This window comes from Strix uralensis, chromosome 3 (genome assembly GCF_047716275.1).
Source record: "Strix uralensis isolate ZFMK-TIS-50842 chromosome 3, bStrUra1, whole genome shotgun sequence".
Lineage (NCBI taxonomy): Eukaryota > Metazoa > Chordata > Aves > Strigiformes > Strigidae > Strix > Strix uralensis.
This window is the reverse complement of record NC_133974.1, coordinates 17,427,040-17,446,344: the sequence shown is the minus strand read 5'-3', so window position 1 is coordinate 17,446,344 and position 19,305 is coordinate 17,427,040. Positions and strand designations below refer to the sequence as shown.

The following is a 19,305-nucleotide window of genomic DNA, read 5'->3' as shown; positions in this document are numbered from 1 at the left end:
ATTACTGTGTGGACTACACTTGTAAAATCAACCCTTTCTCCCTATCTGACTGCACCTCTTCTACTTGTGGATACAACTTTGGGCTCACTCAGACATGACCTTCCAAAATTCAAGGCACATCACTGGTACTATGTGGCAGAACTTTATGATTTCAGTAACAACCTGAAAAGGTGAGAAAGGAAACCAAGGAATGCAAGGGATACCATGTTCTTGTTCAACACCTCAGTAATTACAGATCAACATCAGGTAGGTGGCAGCTATAGGTGCCTCCCTGCATAACAGGGCCCCCTTCCCTTCCCATGCCTCAGTCCATGTACCTAGGTAGGTTAAAAATGCAAGTATCAAGGAGAAAAAAAAAAAAGTACAAATAACGCATATTAATGCATATTAAGAGCAGCACAGGAAGACAGGAATGGATATTGTGAACGAGATGCAGGGCATGAGTGATATAAATATGGGCAGTAATGTCACATACATCTGCAAGAACTAAAGCCATCAGGACGACCATCAGAACCATCGAGAGGGTTGCAGGATATTCCCAAAACAAGAAGGTTTGAGTGTGGCATATGAAATTTATAGAACATGACAGTAGGATGCACTGCTCTGTTACAGAAACCTGACTCTTGATCAACCTTTTATTACACACAGCAAAGGACTTCCCTTGATCAGTCTGGGAAACAGGCAAACTCTGACTCCTGCAGTTTATAAAAAAGCTGGGGGGGGGTGTGAAATCAACTTGTTTATAACAGAAGTTAAATATAAACTTCTACCTCAAAGATAAATCTCTACTGACTACTAAACACATAATTAAATCCTGGTGTAATGTTAGAGTGCAATCAGGAGAACTCTGCATCGAAGAGCTGGCTGGCTGCGCTTCCTCGCTCAGCCCTTCCAGCTACGGAGCAGAAAGCCATGTTGGGGCTTCTACACACACACAAAAAAATTCCAGAGTAGCAGAAGTGTGAAACTGAGATGAGTCACTGCTGCTATCAGGAATGAAGCTGTCCATTTTTACAGCAGGGGGAAAGGAAAACAAAACCACCCCAAATCTTAAATGCAAACAAGAATTTTACTTTTTGGCTGCTCAGAGGTCAGACCAAATTGGCACTACTGAAAAGCAAACACACTGAGCAGTTGATTATGTTCCCATTACAAAAATCTGGCAATAGTTAAGGGTAATTCTTAACAATTAGAATTTAATCTAGTGTTGACATTCTTCACTTTGTTGACTCTGAGTACTTCTCACAGAAATTACACTTTTATCACTTTTTTTTTGTCAGTTGGAAATGGAAACATTGACTGATTCACATGAACAAAACAAACCTGAGAAGTACATTAAAACTTTAATTTTAAGTACCTCCGCAGAATAGATTGCCAATCCATAACACAAAAACCACATTGATAATTTGCATTCAATAAGGCCATATCTACATGAAGCATTTGCTGTTTATATGGAGACAAAGTGTACAGAAGACTGTATCTTTATCACCTAGCCTATAATACCACGTATGGAAACACTGCATCTACAAATTCCTGCAGTCATTTTCAAATAATCCCACAGCATCCTGGGCAGGTATCCCATCCAGCAACATACTGCTATTAGGCTGTGTGTTCTTGGATTCTCCATGTGGTTCGTGGTGAGGTACACACCCAACCTTCAGTTTGTGGAGTCAAACTGCAAAACGAGCTCAATCCAAAACAGTCATCTTGCTTCAAAGGATATTAAATAGGCTAAGAAACAGTAACAAAAATGGCAGACTATGGTAGAGAAATTAGTCATTTGGCCCTTACCTTGCCTTAGTCTCCAACAGATGTTTCAGTCCAGAAGGACAAAGTTTAAAACTTGCATAAGGATTTTCTCACTAATTATCTCACTGCACGCTCCTGACCCTGAGCTACACTTCCAAACCCTTAACTCTTTGACAGCCAGTTACATTCCTGGCCTTACAGACTTCCAGCATTGTGTCACACCAAGTGTGAAGTAGAACTCAAAACTGACTGCAAATTATTTTATGCTGCCCTCTGTACTGCTCAGCTCCTCCAGTTTATTCATCAACACCATTATTACTTCTTTTTTTTTCACTCGTAAATTCTAGTCTTTTGATGTGCATTACATAGGTTTGTACTGAACCACTTATAATGGGTCATTTCTTCAGCTCATGCAGTTCATTTTGAGTTCTGCATGGTATTTGAGCAGTGTGGAGAAAAAACAATTCAAACCCAGATTACCTGGCCCGGATTTTATTACTACAATATTGCAGGTAGGGAAAGACCACCAGTGAGTGATTCAAAGAGTATCATCAGCCCAGGATAGAAACAACTATCTTATTTCTTTCAGTTCCCTGCCTAGCTTGTGATAAAAAGATCTCATTCAGAACAGGTACCAGTAGAGTACAGTCTGTATTTTACATACAGACTCTATTCCGGGCAATCCTGGATACGTGCTGCTTAGTGGCAGGGCACTACTAATAACACTGAGTTGTAAAACAGATTCAAGCAGATTCCTTAGATAGATTCAGTGATATATTCAACAGCACTGAAGCTGGGTATTTGCACTGTAAATTCTTTTCAAGTACATTAAGCCCTGTTATCATTCAGGTATGTCTGAACTCAAAGACAAACAGCACTAATATTTAATAGTTATAAAAGGTTATATTCAGAGATAAATGACAACAGAAAGAAAAATTTTAAAAGAGTTGACATTAATTTTTCAGTGGCAAAACTATAACAGTCATTGTATTGACTAGTAGAGTCACACTTCTCCCAGAAATTAATTCCTGCTGTCAACATTATTAAAAAGAGCACCACGTCCAGATCATCTAAAGGCAACCAACTGAGGTGGATACCATCCTACCTTCATCCCTCACCTTAAGCACTACCACCCCCAAACACACAGGGCAGGTACTTGAACAGTCACACTGTGAACTAGTCCAGGGAGTGGACTCCACAAACAGAAAACACCCAAATGCAGACACTCTACCCCTTACTGGAAAAAAAAGTGATTAGCTTCCAGGCGGCTTAGCTCCATGAATGTGCTCACAGGAACGGGGAAGGGATCAGAAAACTGAGGCCAGGATTGTGGCAGTCCCAATTTAGATCAGTTTAGACTGCTGGAGAACCACACCCTAAGATTACTTCAACTGAAAAATGCTGGGAAACGACCCACGTCTTTTTATCTACTTATTCTGTTCTTTGTCAAATTGTATTTTTCACTGTATAGTCATTTTTTTCCTTCCTGAAAAAATGAACTTTTAGAGCAAGGAAGAAAGTTCTGAATAGAAATCACAAAATGGTAATCCCTGAAACTTCCTTAAAGATACTGCTCGCCAGAAATCTGATTTTGGTTCAAGCTGTGGTTAAACGGAGCTCTCAAAATAGCAAAGCTGAAGTTATTAGAAGGAAAAGATACTTCAGAAAAACAAGCTAAGATGAGGACAACAGAAATCCAGCAAAATATGAACATAAAACCACAGTAAAAAAGGCAAAGATACTTTAAAGAACAGCTTGTAAAAGGCATAAAGCTAATACCTGAAATAGCTTTTATATCATAAGAAATCACCCTGTTGAATAATCAAAGGGGCTTGTAAAAGAAGCAAGCTGCAAATACAGCACCAAGAATGAATGCTAAAGGCCAATACCATAAAGTAAGAGAATAATTGACCATAGCATTCACTGAAGAGGAGACTAAAAAGATCCCTGAAAACTTGTCTTGATAGGATTAATCTAAGGATCTGCCTCCGAGACTCAAGAAAAGGGGCTTTAGAACAAGCCAAGAAAATGAGCAGTAAGTCAACAGGACATGAATGTATTAACCCAAAAGTTATAAAGCACTGAGAAAATTAACTGGCCAACTACTAATTGTGGTATGCAAGTTCCATGCCACCAGTCTTGCTGCAGGTGTCCTGAAAGGTGGTAAGTGCAGCACCAATTTCCACTCCAGGCATCATGAGGGGCCTAATCAACAAATACACTCAGTGTCCCTACCTGACAAACAGCTAATAACAACAAAGTGTGAATTACAAGACCTGTGGCTAAATAAAACACTAGCAAAACAGCACCTCATATACATTAGCATTATGAAAAAATGAAGTATGTGGATAAATGTAACAGTTAATGGAGCATACCTGGATTTTTCAAGCTCCCTCACACTATGCTTTTATATATTTAGTTTACTGAACGACAGAACAGACCATTTGATGAAATTGTCTGTGAATGTGTGAAATAACACAAGGAAAATAAATTCTCACTACATCTAAGCAGCAAAGTATTTCAGCATAGTTATTATCACTCAAAAATAAAAAATTAAAAAAGAAGAGATCTCGGCGTGACTATTAAAAAAAAAAAAGGGGCCAAAAAACTACTCAGAAAACAGAACCAAAAGTATTCATCACAATAAATCCATGGTACCTTTGTACCACAAATACTGCCTTGCAGTCCTGGTCATATATCTCAAATAAATAAAAATCCCCTACAAATAGAAAGTATATAGACAAAAGTAACAAAGACCGATAATGATTTTTTTCCCATACTAAGAAATATTATATAGACTAAGATTTTCCCACTCAAAAAAAAAGATTACAAACGAGACAAATTGTATGGATCTGTAAGTCACTAAAGCTGTGAAGAAAATGAGTAATTCTTTCAATAATTCTTCCCATACTGACCATTTCTGACAACAGGAATGGTCATAATTTAGAAACAGAAGAAAGTTTTTCCTCCACGCAGTATTTCATAAAATTGAAGAACTCAGCCTGGGCATGGTGATAGAGGCCCAGAATACAAAAGCTATCAGATAAAGATTACACATATTCATAGCAGATGAACGGCAAGTCCTTTAGAAGGCATAAAAATCTGACAGCCCAAGATGCAACCTCAGTGTGAGGAGCTACCTGACCTGCCTGATGTTGAAAGGGCACACTGTGTTTGTTCTGTTTCTATTACACTTCCTGGAGCATCCACCACTGAACCCTGACCTTCCTGCAGTCACCAACTGCTGAGGTCTGTACAGAACCACAAGTCCACCTCAGGTGCAGGAGAGGTGGAGAGGCACAGCCTTGGATGCCTGTCAGGAAATCTGCCAAGAGATCTCAGCAAAGAAAGAGGACTTGAAGCAGTCACCACTGGCCACACCAGCTGGAGACAGGACATCTGACTGGGTAAGATATGACCACTGGCTCTTGCAAGAGCTCATCTGCTACTTCAGCTTTTGCTTATCGAACAGAAGTCTGCAACTTCTTCACTCTGAAGTTTAGATGCAAAAACCAAGTTTACAGAAGTTAAAAAAAGCAACGGCTCTCCTCTGTATTAAGCCTTCTAGAAGTCACATTCAGCTCCAATAGCTTCAGGCTCTCTCTGCAACGGTGACTCTCCAGCCAGAATTATGAAGGGAAGCCATTTATATGATTATCCTGTCTTAACATAACGCAGACTCCTGTGAGCAAAAGTCTTTAGCAGACCTCGAGTGGGAAGACAAAGTGGTCTCATCACCCCCTGACTGAGAGCAGTGACCCCCAAACGCTGCCCATCACTGATACCTTCAGCTGAAGGGGGACGGCAACCACAGCGGGAGGGGCCGGGGCCCACGCTGTCCCCTGGGCCCCCTGCGCCGCGGGCGCTCCCCAGCGCACACCCACCCACCCACCCACCCTGAGGCAGGCACGGGAGCAGGCCGCGGCCTTGCCCACCGCCACGGGCCGACCTTCAGGCGGGTGCTCAGCCAGGCCACCGCGTCCCCAGCTCCTTCCCGTGCCCCACAGCACCGGCCCTGCCCCACGCCCCTCTCTCCACTCCTACCCACTTGGCAGTGGCGGGTGTGCTCCCCCCATGGGGATGGTCTCTCCCCACACCCCCCGACCCGCGGCAGTGCTCTCTCCCCCACCCCACGCGTTACCCCATCACTGCTGCCTGGCAGAGGCGAGTGTGCCTCTTCTCCCCCCGCCCCGCAGCAGTGGTCTCCCCCCAGTTCCCCCCCACCCCCACTCAGTGGTCTCTCCCTCACCCCACTGCTACCTTTCGGAAGCTGGGAGCCCCTCTCCTACCCCCGCCCCCGGGCAGTGTTCTCTCGCTCTCTCTCCATCCCCCCCCCGCCCCCGGGCAGTGGTCTACTCCCCACCCCACAGCTGTCCTCCGGCAGAGGCGGACGTGCCCCTCTGCCCCCGCCCCGCAGCAGCGCTATCTCCCTCACAGCCGCCCCCCCGCCGCGGCTGCCGTGGTCCCGTCCTGCCCCTTACCGTAGCGCTGCCGGCGCGGCGGGCGCCCTAGCGCCTCCGGCCCGCCCGGCCCCCACAGCAACACCAGGGCAGGGACCAGCCACAGTCGGAGCCTCATGGTCCGGGCGCGGCTCCCTCCCGCTCCGTCCGCCCGCTCGTTCACATTCGGTCGGGGAAGCTTCACCCTCCGCCCGCCCCGCGGCCCCTCGCGCCGTGCCGGGCCCGCCGCCCTCCTGGGCCCGCACCCGGAAGCGCGGCGACTGCCCGCGGAGCATTGTGGGGGAGGGCGGGGCCGCCATCTTAGGCGGCGGGGGCGGGCGCTGAGGGGAGGGGAGGGGAGGCCCTGGCGGGAGCACGGCTCCTCCGGGGCGGCGGTGTGGGTGGTGTCACCGCAGCTGTTGTCTCCAGCCACGGTTGCGCTGTGAGGGCGTGAGGCGCTGTGTGCACCATTCCGCCCCGCAAGGGCGCTCGCGTTCTCGGGGCATCCTGGCCACGGCGCTCTTACCTGTCTCCCGGAGGGGGAACAAGCTTCCCGCCTGCCATCTGGAAAGGGAAAGGGTTCTCTGTTTCTGCAGCCCCTCTTTGGGGTGAGTTCGGGATGCAGGCCCACCTTGAGCTGGACTCGAGCGCTCTCACATCTTCTCACGTGCACAGTGATACCTTGTACAGCTGCGTTTGCAACTCGCAGAAGAGTTTTTCCTCGGGCCGTGCGAGTGGCTTTACTAGATGACTTTACGCAGTTTTGTGTAGTTTTCTTAGTGCGACTGAAGATTGTGGCACTTGGTACAAATAATGAGTCAACGGTTCCCAAACAGCACACCTTATTGCCATAAAAACATCGGAAAACATGCTTGAGTTACAGTGGCACTTTAGTGTGCCGGTTAATGTTCTCTGGAATTTGCTTAATCTCTTACCTATTTGCAGATGCCTCTAGCAAAGATGATTGCAAATTATATACTCAGCAAAAATGGAGAAAAAACGTCACCATCACCCATCCTGCTTTCTGCCACACTGCTCATCGGTTAACCTGAAATACTTGAATAGCTATAGCATGAATAAAATTATTCCTTACTCAGTTTTTCATAAGAACATAAGGACAGACATAGTGCTTAAACCAAGAGTATATGTCTCCCAGTTTCTTGTCTCCAAAGATGGGTAGATAATAAGAGGCCAAGCTGCTGGTGAAGCTTCTAGTGGGTCCGCTTTGAATTTCCAACAATTTGCATCTACTGACTCCCTAAATCAGAGCTTATTTCTTCTTGCTTAGCAGCTCTCAGTGCATCTCCTCCAGACATTTCTCCAGTTGACCCTCTACTGCTTGTAAACTTCTAGCATCCATAACATCCTGCGGCAGGGAGTTCCGTGGTGTACTTGTATGTATGAAGAATTACTTTCTTTGCTTTCAGCCTGACATTTCATGACACCATTTGATGACCCCTGCTTCTTGCTTTAGAAAGGACAGTAAACAATTTTGCTTTCTTGAAGCCGGTCATCACTTTATAGCCTCCATGAGATCCCCTTTCGGTTTGCATGACTTCTCTTACAGACTGACAAGTTCAAGTGAAATTTAGTTCTTCTTTCAGTGGCAGATGTTTGTTGCTATTCTGTGAATTTGCCAATTCTACTATTCCTGTTCTTACTGGTGGGACTGGAACTGCACACACTGTTCAAGATAGGGGCATACAGTGAATTTATAAGTGGTATAACAGTATTCCCTGTCTTGTTCTCAATATTGTTCCTAAATATTTCTAACTTTCAATGTGATGTTGATTTCCACTGAGCTGACATTGTCCTACAAATAACATTAAATTTCCAAAATCTCACGCCTGAAGTGTAATGGTCAGTTCAGACACTGTTATTCTCCATGTAATGTAAAACTGTGTTTTCCTCACGTGGATTACTTTGCATCTGTCTATATTCACAGTCATCTATCATTTTACTGCTAGTCACTGAAGGCTCAATTCAGTTACCCATATGTAGGTGTCTAGTGCTATTTCAAATGACACAGCTTATCTTACTGAGGCTTCAGAAGAGCATGGGTCTCCATTAGGTCCTGTGCCAGAACCATTAAGATGTCTCCCATAATGTAGAGCATGAGTGTGGGTAATGGAGGCCCAAGTATTGAAAGGTCTTTCCGCAATTCTTCTCAGCCACACCTTTTCTTTCTTTCCATGAATAACACGATATCATCAGCAAGCTTTGTCTCATCACTCCTCACCTCCTTATTCAAATTATTTATGAATAAGCACAGAGATGTGAAGGTGCATTAGTGACTTCCTTTCACTGTGAAAACTGACCATTTAGTCTTTTAACGACATTTTAATGCATGCAGGGATCTTCTCTTTTGTCCCATGGTTGCTTAGTTTCCTTAAGAACCTTTGGCAAAAAAGTGCTGAAAGTCTTTCAGAAATCTCAGTAAACTATATCTCCCCAGTCCCTCTTATCCAAGTGCTTGCTGACACATTCAGAAAATTTCATACGAAGTTTATAAGGCAAGACTTCTCTTTGCAGAAACATTGTTGACAAAACCCATGTTAACCTTTCCCTAATAAATCATACCTGTCCATGTATGCACTAACTCTAGTTGTTACTAATCTGTGCAGAACAGGTGTCAGTTTTAATGATTCACCAGCTTTCCCCTAGAAACATTTCTAAAAAATAATGTAACATTTGATACAATCCACTTCTCAGATGCCAGGAAAGTTTTAAACAGGAATTTACACCACATAAGAATTTCAGTTATTTCATCCTCGAGTTTCTTGAATGGAGAGAATCCGTTGAGAATCTGTTACCGTTCATTTTGTCTACTCTTAATTCATGAACCTTTTTTTAAGTCAACATCTCAGTTTGAAACAGATCAGTGAGAAGGCTGATGATGAGATGTTCCAGCAGAGAAACACACACAGGAAGTTCTCTTAGGTCTTCCACTATGGCCTTGTCATCTCTGAGCGGTGCTTTTCAGTTGGTGGGTTTCAGAACCTAGCAAGCTTCTGGCACTTGGTACACTAAGATTATTGAAATCCTCTTGAAAAAGATTTATTGTTGAATTTTATACCTTTTATAACTCTTCCCTTTGATGTCATTCATGAGATCTATTGCAACTCTCTGAGACTTTTTTTTTTCCCCCAAATGAAAAGTCTGATTTTGGTTAGTCTTCTCTTGTGCTTATTCTAGTTACCTCTTTCTGTATTTTTCTAGATATAGCGTACCCATTCTGGAGTATATATTATATCCTTTTCCTCTGCTCATGTCTTAATTCTAGTGACTGTCCTATTTTCTGACATCTGCTGAGTACAGAGTTGAGATTTCAGGTAGCTGATGCTACACCAGCTTTCCAATATCTCTTTCCAAAATAGTAACAACTAAACAAGTGCTCATCATGGTATTGGGTGAAGGTTATACTTGGCATTTATAAACATCAATTTTCATTTGCCATTTTATCAGATGTCATTTAATATTGCAGGTTCTTTCTGCAACTCTTAGAATCAACTTTAAATGGAACTTTCTGTAATAATTTTGTTTTATCTGCAAACTATTTATCCCTATTTTCAGATCATATATTGAACTGAAGAGGTCCAGTACAGATCCATTTTCTTATGGATGGATGGACTTTCTTATCTCTCACTATTTTGTAACTTGTAAAGCAAGATACAGAAAGCCACGTAAAAGGTTTCTTTTTCTGAATTTTCCCACTGAATATATTTGTTTCTTCCATTTACTTCTGATCTCACAAGGACACCTTAACAATAAATGTTGATTGCTTGTAAATATTTTTAGGGTTATAGACTGACTGTGATTTGTGTTTTGATAGAGCCCATCACAATGGAGTTGTTAGATTAAGGTGTTTAAACAATGTAATAGCAAAACAGTAAATAGTAATTAGGGAAAGTGTAATTGTTTACATTAATAACTAATTTATTTTGTATCAGTAGGTTAGTCTGATGGCATGTCAGAGTGTGATTTTTTTTTTAATTAGTTTATGCAAATATATAATCTTGTGTCCAGTACAAGGGCACTTTGGGAGTGTGTTGATAGGAATACATTCTTCCCTTCCCCCGTTAAGGAATTTGAGCCATTTTATTAATGTGATTAGGGCCTAAACAAGGATATGATAAACACATAGGGTATGATTAGAAATTAGTGGGAGACAGCACGTAGTGTGTTTTGGTGAGAAATAACACAAGAACAGTACCTTCAATAAAAAAAGAAACAAAGGAATTGAATATATATAGCCAGTAAAATATGATGTTCTGTGTTAATAATGAAACCTAAAGTGCAGAGAGAGTTAACTGGACAGCTAACCGGACAGCTAACCCTGTTCAGAAGAAGAGTTCCTTTGAGAATAAGTATTTGACAGAAAGAGGTTAGCCCACTAACCAGACCGATTCCTAAAATATACAGTTTAATAATTTGATTAGAAAGGAAGGTGCATTTTGTGGCAGGCCCTGGAGGAGTATGGAGGATTACCTTTGTTTTGTGAATGTTTGAATAGTAAATGAAGCCCCGAGGAAAAAGGCCTGATCTTGGTTCTGAGCTAAAGAGATAAGCAGAGCCCCACCCCACTCCTGTGGGAGACCGTAGGCTGCATAAAGCCACATATTTTCCCATGGGAATTATTGGAACCCCTGTTACTTGTGGCTTTTGAAACTAAGTTGGGCAAAGTCCTGGGAAGTGCAATCTCCTATAAGGAGTGTTCTTCCTTTGGGAGGAGGATGGAATGAATGGGTTCATAAGTTTCTTCAACATTCATGATCATCTGCAAAAAATATCCTTAAAAGCACTTGGGAGTTTCTCAAAGTAAAATAACTTCCAAAACATGGAAAAAACCCAACAGCAAACCACCATCTGTGTTTGTGTAATACAAGGAGGGCTTTGTGTTTGTTTAATACCATGGAACATAGGACCTAATAGCAAGAACAGATCTGCAAGAGTTAATAGACAAGAAGACTGGTATGCTTAGGTCCTGTTTGCTGAGGTTAAATCTTCGCCCTCTTGCTGATTGAGACTGTTCTGATAAATGAGATCTGGACTCCCGTGGCATACCAGTTCTGTACTGTTCAAGAAAAAGTGTAGAAGTTTCTAGCATTCCTCTTTTCCTCAAATTTTTGTCTTCTCCTCTATTCTCTTCCATGGCTGTCCTTTACCAAGTCATCTGACTTAGTCTCCTCTCTTTTATCTCCATAGATTTTTTTTTCCCTTACAGCCTTTCATTACTTCGAAGGCCTCACCCTTACTTAGTGCTGTTTGGACTGTTGTCACTTTCTAAATATGTGTAACAGCATTCCAGATTAATGATCCAGATGTTTACATTATTAATAGTCTTCTCCCGCTATTTCCCCTACCTAGTCAGCAAGACAGAAACTTGGCTACAACTCTTGAAATCTACACATTCCATTATTTTCTGACTACAAGCAACTTCTATGGTCTTCCAGGACTACACTAATACGCTGCAACTGGACTAACTTACCTGCTGTGCTAGTTTTGAAATCTTCTATTACTGCAATGTAAAGGAACGCAGAGGCGCCAACATGAGAGAGCTTTTTCAAGGCAGAAGCAACCTGAATTTGTTCTTCATAATCGTGAGTATGTGTTCTCCATAATTATAATAACACATAATGCTTTTCTTCCCTGAAGCATATCAAAGTCAATCTTCTTAGGGAGGGAATATACTCTTGTGAAGTTACTTCCTGTTACAGTCTTTTTAAAATCCACAAAGAAATTACTTGGCCCTACTTTCTGACACAAAGTGGTCCCTATTTCTTATATCTGCCAGGAGATGGTGCTGCCAGTCTTCTGTCTATTCCTTTCCAGTTCTTAGGAAAGGTGGCACATGTTTATGTAGAATTAAAAATATAGATAATGAAGATGCTTCTGCCATCTGACTGGTGCTCTTTTGTCCTAATAGAGATCTTAAGAGAAACAAAAAACACCTTTCCATTTTTAAAGCTTGCTACTGTCTTAGAACTAGACATACATATTTAAGATCCATCAGTGGATTAATTTGTCAATGGCAAAACCATTCAGTTTTCCAGAGTCTTCTAGTGTTCCGCGACAGAATGATGGATATAAACCACTCATCTTTATGATTTGCTGGGTAGTTTCACACCTGCCTTTCTCACCTTTACAGACATCTCTGGATGCGCTCTGCCAAGGTGGTTGGTTCATACTTTCACAGGCATCCCAGCCCTGTTCAGAGAACCCAAGCTTTGACACTGCTTTAAATGGAAGCAGGATGGGGTTTTAAATCTCATCCTAAATCACTTTAGGCAATTTAGGCAGTTTGCTTAGCATTAATGCTATTGTGAACAGGTCCTGTGGCCTCTGGTTCCGCTGTGCACATGTCACAAAATATGGCCTGAAATGACCTTGAAATATGTAGTGGATGGACACATTCTATTCTGTTTGATCATTGTGACGGTTTATTCGTAATTTTTAATCTACTGTCAGCACTGGCATTACATTTATAAATATGTATAAATGTCACAAAGCAACATACTTCCTTTTAAGTTCAAAGGATCCATTTTTTAGCTTTGTTTGGTACCAGATTTTGTCTTCACCAATGCAATTTTTTGGTAACACTCATGGCTACAGTAAGAAAGAAAAGAAGAACAAGGCCTAATTTCAAATTGCGAGGTTTCATTATGTTCTGGTTCTAAAATACATCCCAGTGATTTAACATATATCCTGGTGATTTCTCTTACCCACAGAACAGCTGTCACAGACACTGGTAAAAGTTAACATCTCTGGTACTAGTCTCCTGCTTTTCAGAGGACATCAGGTGTTTTTATTAGTTCTCTTTTCTCTCCTCAGGAAAAGCTTCTCTGATTTGAAATATAATAGAAGAAAAGAGAATCTTAAGTATTTGGTAAGATACAATGTACTACTTCTGGGCAATATTTTTGATCAGGCTAATATATCTCCAGGAGGTGCTGTTAATGTAAAGGCAGCTTATGTGGAGCTTTTGGAAAGTAATAAAATGTGGGCTAGTCTCCAGCTGTACTATTTTGGTGTATCAGACAGAGGGAACTGATTGCCATATACTCCAGCAACCCAAGCAAAACCTGGCAGCTGGACAACTGAACATCTACTGAAGTGCAAAAAAAAAAATTAATAGAAATTTTAACTGATCTTTGGAAAGATCTGCTGGGAATCTACGTTATGCTGACTGCTTTGGTCATATACTTGTGTGTATGTATACGTATCTATGTCTGTGTATACATATGAACAGTCCCTGTATAGGCTTAGAATTGAACGGGAAGCTTTATAAGAGACAAATGAAACTCAGGCATATTCTGAATCAGTATTCAGTGGCTTCACAAGTGAATTTTATTCTCATGAGTGAGAGCAGCAAAGTGGGACTCCTGTTTTGTTGGTTTTTTTCTCACAAGCTACATTGGCAATATGGGATTTAAGTGTAAATGGAGACTTAAACATGCTATGAAAAATTAATGTATTGAATGGCCTACAATCTGCATTACAAAGAAACAGAAAAAGAGTGGGCTAGAAAGAGGCTGTTCTGGAATGGATTAATGCCTTCTAGTTTTTTTGGCAAGATCTCAAATAGAGAGCAATTCATGGAATACATGGAACGTAGCATTAGACTTTGCTTGGTATTCCTCCTTAGAGCTGTAGCAGACCACACTTGTGAATGTGGCATCGCCGAGAGTTGCTTGAGAAGAGACAAATGCCTCAGCCAAGCAAATAAGACCATGTATCTTCCTTGGGTTCCACGGTGAGAACAGGAGCCCAGAGCCTCTTGCAGAATCAGGTGCTCTTGAAAAACCTGCTGGGATGGGATGTTGCAGTGATTCTCCTATACAATGGGAGTTGCGTGTCTGTCTTAATGCTCCTCTGGGTACCATCTTAGAGCCTCAATGGAGCGAAAAGACCAGGATGAGAGGAAGAAGAAATTCTGATCTTCCTGTAGTGATCTGGTGGCTTTGCAGCAGCAGGACAGAGGAGATTTACCCTGGGTTGCACCACTGGCTGATTGAACCCATTCTCCCCAGAATGGGAGGAATACAGCCAGCTTTTTGCTGAGCTGGTGCAGCCCTCAGTGCCAACAAGCTATCAACCTGTTCAGAGGTTTTATTCTCCTTATTTATTTTTGACCCTGTCAATTTATTGGTATCTGAGCAATATAAGTGTGAAGCATTACTGCTCCAGGCTAGCAAGTACTTCACACTCTGAATAGGTGTAAATGACTGCACTGAGCAGGAAATCTGGATCCAACTCCTCACAGTTCTTTCTCAGACAAAATAGTTCTGCTGACTGCATGAGCGAAACCAAAAGGATTTATTTTTAAGTCACTTCTTTGCAAAGAAAAGAAGTTCACCAAATGCCTTGGGTCTGTGAACACTATACCAAAATCTTCACGTGACCAGAATCTGCACATGCCACCTATTTCCAAAGAGAAAGGGAAATCTCTGTGAGCAGCCTGCATCAGGGACACCAGTTCAGCACTGCAAAATGGGCCTGCATGTGTCTTTGACTTGCAGACAACCTGCTGATGTCAGGCTTGGGGGCACCAGCTGGCTCACTTCATCTAACAGCTGGAGTTCAGATTACCCAGACTGGCCACCCTCGTGACAGAGCTTTGATGCAGGAGCTGCACTCGAACTGCTTAAGACCTATATGTGATTCAAGAGTCACCTGCCCATCAGCTGAGCTTAATTTTATATGTCTTTGTATTTATATGCCTTTGATCTCTCATTTTCATGGTGCCTCATTTCTGTCTCTACTGCAGGCTTTTCAGTTCCATATGCTGAAAATGTGACTCATACAATTGCCACTCCCCAGCCCTACCTGATTACACTCCTCTGTGATTTGCTCATCAGCTAGATCTGATATAGGACACACAACAGGAAGACAAAGAGAAGCGTACTTCCAAGGGACACTTCTGCCTCAGGGGAGTGTTACTAGAAGGCATGTTCCCTTACTACACCTGTGCAGGCTCTCATCCTTTTCCTGGCCTACCTGGAGAGGTTTGGTTGGAAGTGGTAGTAAAATGTAGTGATAGTAAAAAGCCTTGAGAGATCCGCCCTCTGGGTCAGCAAATATGCCACTGAGCTATCTTATTAATTGAGCTGTGACTTAGATTTCACTGGTAACACAGCTGTGCTGTCATAAGGCACCTGGGAGCACTTTGGTAATTTTGTAATCACGATTTTCAAACTAGATCAGTAGCCTCCAAACAGTTTGGACCACTGGAGTGTAGTCAACTCTCAAAACTTATTGTACCCTGTTACTAAAATTCTACTTGAAAACATGTTTTCATATGGTTCTGCAGAGCCCATACCAGTGGCTCATGGGACACAGTAAGGGAACAATTGGCCAAAATACTTCTTCAACTGTAAGTAACTCAAGGTTACAGAAGTGGGGAGACCTTAGTCTAAATCTCTTCACCTTTCTGTGTGTGAATTATTTTTCCAATGGTAGAGCGTGGATATTGATATACATTAAGTATGCAGTGTAAGTGCCAACTATTCATAGTTATTACACACCTGCTGACCTACGCACCTATTTCAAAGAACTGGGAAATAACCTGAAAATAAGCATAGTGCTAGACCCATTTTTAAGTGATTATCTTAGAGACAAGAGACAATTTTCTTTACAAAAAGTAAGATTGAAAAGTGAGCTCCTGTTTCTCACATGTGACTACATACTGTTAATGGTGAAGAACTGCTAGGCAGGAAGTTTCTAAGGTCCCTAAAGCAGAAAGCACAGGCACAGAGTTTACTGCAAATCTAGGACAGAAACTCATATTTGGTTATCACTCTTCTAATGTTTTTGATCTCAAAAGAATACTGCTTTATATTTAACCAGGGATGTTAATATGGCTGTTTGTAAGTGAAAGTATTTTTGCACTTGAGGGAAAAGATAATAAAGGGAGTGTTTGAGTGAATGTCTGTTCTGAGCAAATGCCTGTTAGTTAAGATAGTAGGTAAACAGCACTGTAATCAAAGGACTCAAACTCTTTGAAGTCACTGAGGAAATGTGTGACAAATATCATCAAGAATGCAGTTCAAAGGATAGAGTTCATATCTCTAAGACACACACAGAAGGCCTGATTCTGATCTTATGTTACTTGTAGACCTGGCTTCAGCTGAATCAAACTTACTCTGCTGTCAGAAACCAGCAGTGGGTAACTGTTCCTGCTTTCTCTAGGATGCTGAGAAAAGCTGACCCCATGGGGCCGGGGCAAAGGAGGACTCTGCAACCCACCATAAAGAGGGCCACGAATGATGGGGAGGTCAACAAGGTGACCAAGAAAAAGTTTAAGAGGAAAAAAATCAAACTCTGTAGTGCCATCAGAGCTTTTGCTCTTGCACTTGTCCCCTTGATACCTCCTTCTCCTCTACCTTCCCTTTTGCCTTTGAGCTTCACAAAAACTGTTCCAATTTGACCAGGTAAATGGTGATGAATATGGTTTGTCCTTGATGTATTTGTAATTGAACCGCACTGAACTCTCAGGTACATTCATAGTTTATTTCGTTGGCTGGTTGGTTTTTTCACTTATTTGTGTTCTTCACATATATGGGTAACAAAAAGGAGTGAAAGGTGTAAATAGTTATGCAGAATCAGGGTCTGCACTTGTTCCAGTTCCTGGGTTGTCTGGAAGACAGCTGACGTCTGTGTCTGAGGTGCTAACACTTGTGATGGAATACCATGGGCCTCCACCTTTTACATAGGAATTGTTCTCAATACAACTTCCTCGGCAGCAGTGGCTGCATCACAAAGCCCTTAGACTCTTACAACCATGGTCGTCCTGGCTGGGTATCTTTGGCAGAATTACGGGCTGATCAGATGTACTTACAGAGGCCTTTCTTCAGGAGTCATTTCCCAGTAGGAATTAGTAAAATCAGCAGACTGTCCTCTGCAAATCAAACTGTCCTTTTGGTCCAAAAGCTAGTTCTTCTATGTCTTTTGATGAGAAACATTGCTGGAATCAGTGTAAGCAAGGATGCATTGCTACTTTTTTTGATGCAATTATAGTGAGATTAAAGAAAACATCACTTTTCAGGACACTTTACAAACACTAGATTGATTAGAACAAAATTAAACCAGTTGGATTTTAGTGTGTTGCTGTTGGACATGTTTTCTCCTTTACTACAGCTGATACAAATCCAGGTCTTTTTCCCTTAAGAATACATATTATTGGCTTTTATTAATATCTGAGTAATAGCAGCCTAAAGTGTAATGCACCAAGCTCCACTCTTCAGAATGCAATGATAGCTCACCAAGAATAAAACCACCACCACCGACTACACAAACATATTTGTACTTATTGGCTTTTTGCAATAAGGGGTCTAAAATAAAAATAAAATAATATAAAAGCAGTTATCATCTTGAGAGAAAAACAGCTAAACTGGTGTTTATGTAAGGTGAAATAAGTATAGTGGGGGAGTGTTAACACAGGTTAAGTCTAATGTATCCGTTTGTTAGTGGATTAGTGAGAACAAGTGCCTATGTTAATGCTATGTAGAGTATTAGGAGTGTTTAGCATTAAGTGTGTTTGAAAGACAAGGCCCTAAGGAACCTGTAACTCTGAAGTTGGACCTGCTCTGAGAGGAGAGCTGAACCAGGTGATTTCCAGAGGTCCCTTCCAGCCTTAATGATTTTATGACTCTAAAGCATTAGTGAAACTAGTCTGCTTTTATTGAAATATTTGCCCTGTTAGTGTCTGACAACATTCTCTAATGATAAGAGCAACGCTGATGTGATATTAAGCTATAAAAATTTATAATCAGTAAAGTATAAAACCATAAACCAATGGCTGTATTTTATAAATGCATGTGCAATTTGTGCAATGTAGAGAAACAGTCTGAGGAGATGTTTTTGTAAGATCTCTAAATGTATATTACTTGTCTTGCTCCTATTAATGCAAAGATATTGCATATAGGATAGTGAGTAAACCTGAGCAGTTTTTTATATTGTATGAGTTTATTAGACTTTTACATGGTTGTTTTTACTGTGCAAGCCTCTAGTATTTCCTATAATAACTGAAACAATGCTCAAATGAGCTATTTGAAAAGTTAAATTTACTTAAAGTATTGATATTTAACTGGCTATTCTTATGTGAGTCTACAAGAACATACAGAAAATAGTTTGTCTTTAAGTACTTATACTTTTATTTCTGTTTTTCCAGACATGACCAGTAATTACTGTGTTGAATGTAGTTTCTAAATAGTCTTCACCTAAGATGCCATAATCAAAGCAATGTATTTGATGCAAAATTTTAACTTTAACTCCCCAATTGAGTCCAGAAATCTGAGTTATGCAAAGGCATGAGTGGCTCAGAGGACTGCAAACTTAGAGCTGACGATGTGTGGTTACTGGCGTGGGTTCAGCCTAGGTCCTTAGTAACCAAAAGTTGTTACCATCTGATTATAACTAATTTCCAAAATGAAATGAGTCAGTCTTCTGCAAGCAGACATGGTCACATAAATAAATAAATATACACAAATACATATTAAAATATGTACAATATTTATAAATATGTATTTCAGTATACACACAGCAGCACAACTGAAACCAGTTGGCACATTGCTTATTATTTTCCCACCCTTTTACTTCCCAGAAAAGAGGTGCAACTTTTAGGTTATAGTTTTAAAGTGGGGATTCCAAATATTCTTGGCTTCCCAATTGAAATTAATAGAAGTCTTGCCCTAGATTGTTTCATTTTAATCAGTTAAACTTTTTTAGTGAACGAGTTTTCTGTGGGTAATTATCAGATCATCTTGTTTGTTGTATTAATCTCATATTCTCCCATTTCCTTAATTACAGGCATCAGTACCAGGACATTTCATTCTAAATGCTACAGAAACAGCCTCCCACCCAATAAAGCACTGGAAGACTGAAAACAAAGTTTGTCTTTTGATGCTTAAAATTATTTTTTACCCCTAGACCCAACTGTGAAGGTAGGAAGAAATTTGGATCATACAGAATACATGAAAATTGTAGCAAGACCCATGTTTGCTTACCATGCCTGTGTTCTTCTAGGGTGTCATTTGGATTGACGGTTCTGCTAAGGATACCAAGGTTCTTTCCTTGGTGAAGATCATAATTTTTGTCTTTTTGATACAACTCTTCTTTT

The 19,305-nt window shown here is 41.3% G+C and overlaps 1 protein-coding gene across 3 annotated transcripts in view; it reads right to left on the bottom strand.

Moving 5' to 3' along the window:
• Positions 1-6,462, bottom strand: part of ADAM17 (ADAM metallopeptidase domain 17) — a 37,931-nt gene extending 31,469 nt beyond the window's left edge. For 2 of the 3 annotated variants that reach the window (XR_012628011.1, XM_074861581.1), the window contains exon 1: positions 6,231-6,462. Coding sequence is in view for 1 of the 3 variants with exons in the window: in XM_074861581.1 (XP_074717682.1) it covers positions 6,231-6,327 (97 nt within the window). In the remaining 2 variants the exon portion in view is untranslated. The remainder of the gene's footprint in view (positions 1-6,230) is intronic. The other variant, XM_074861582.1, reaches the window with a different exon arrangement.
• Positions 6,463-19,305: the final 12,843 nt, after the last annotated feature.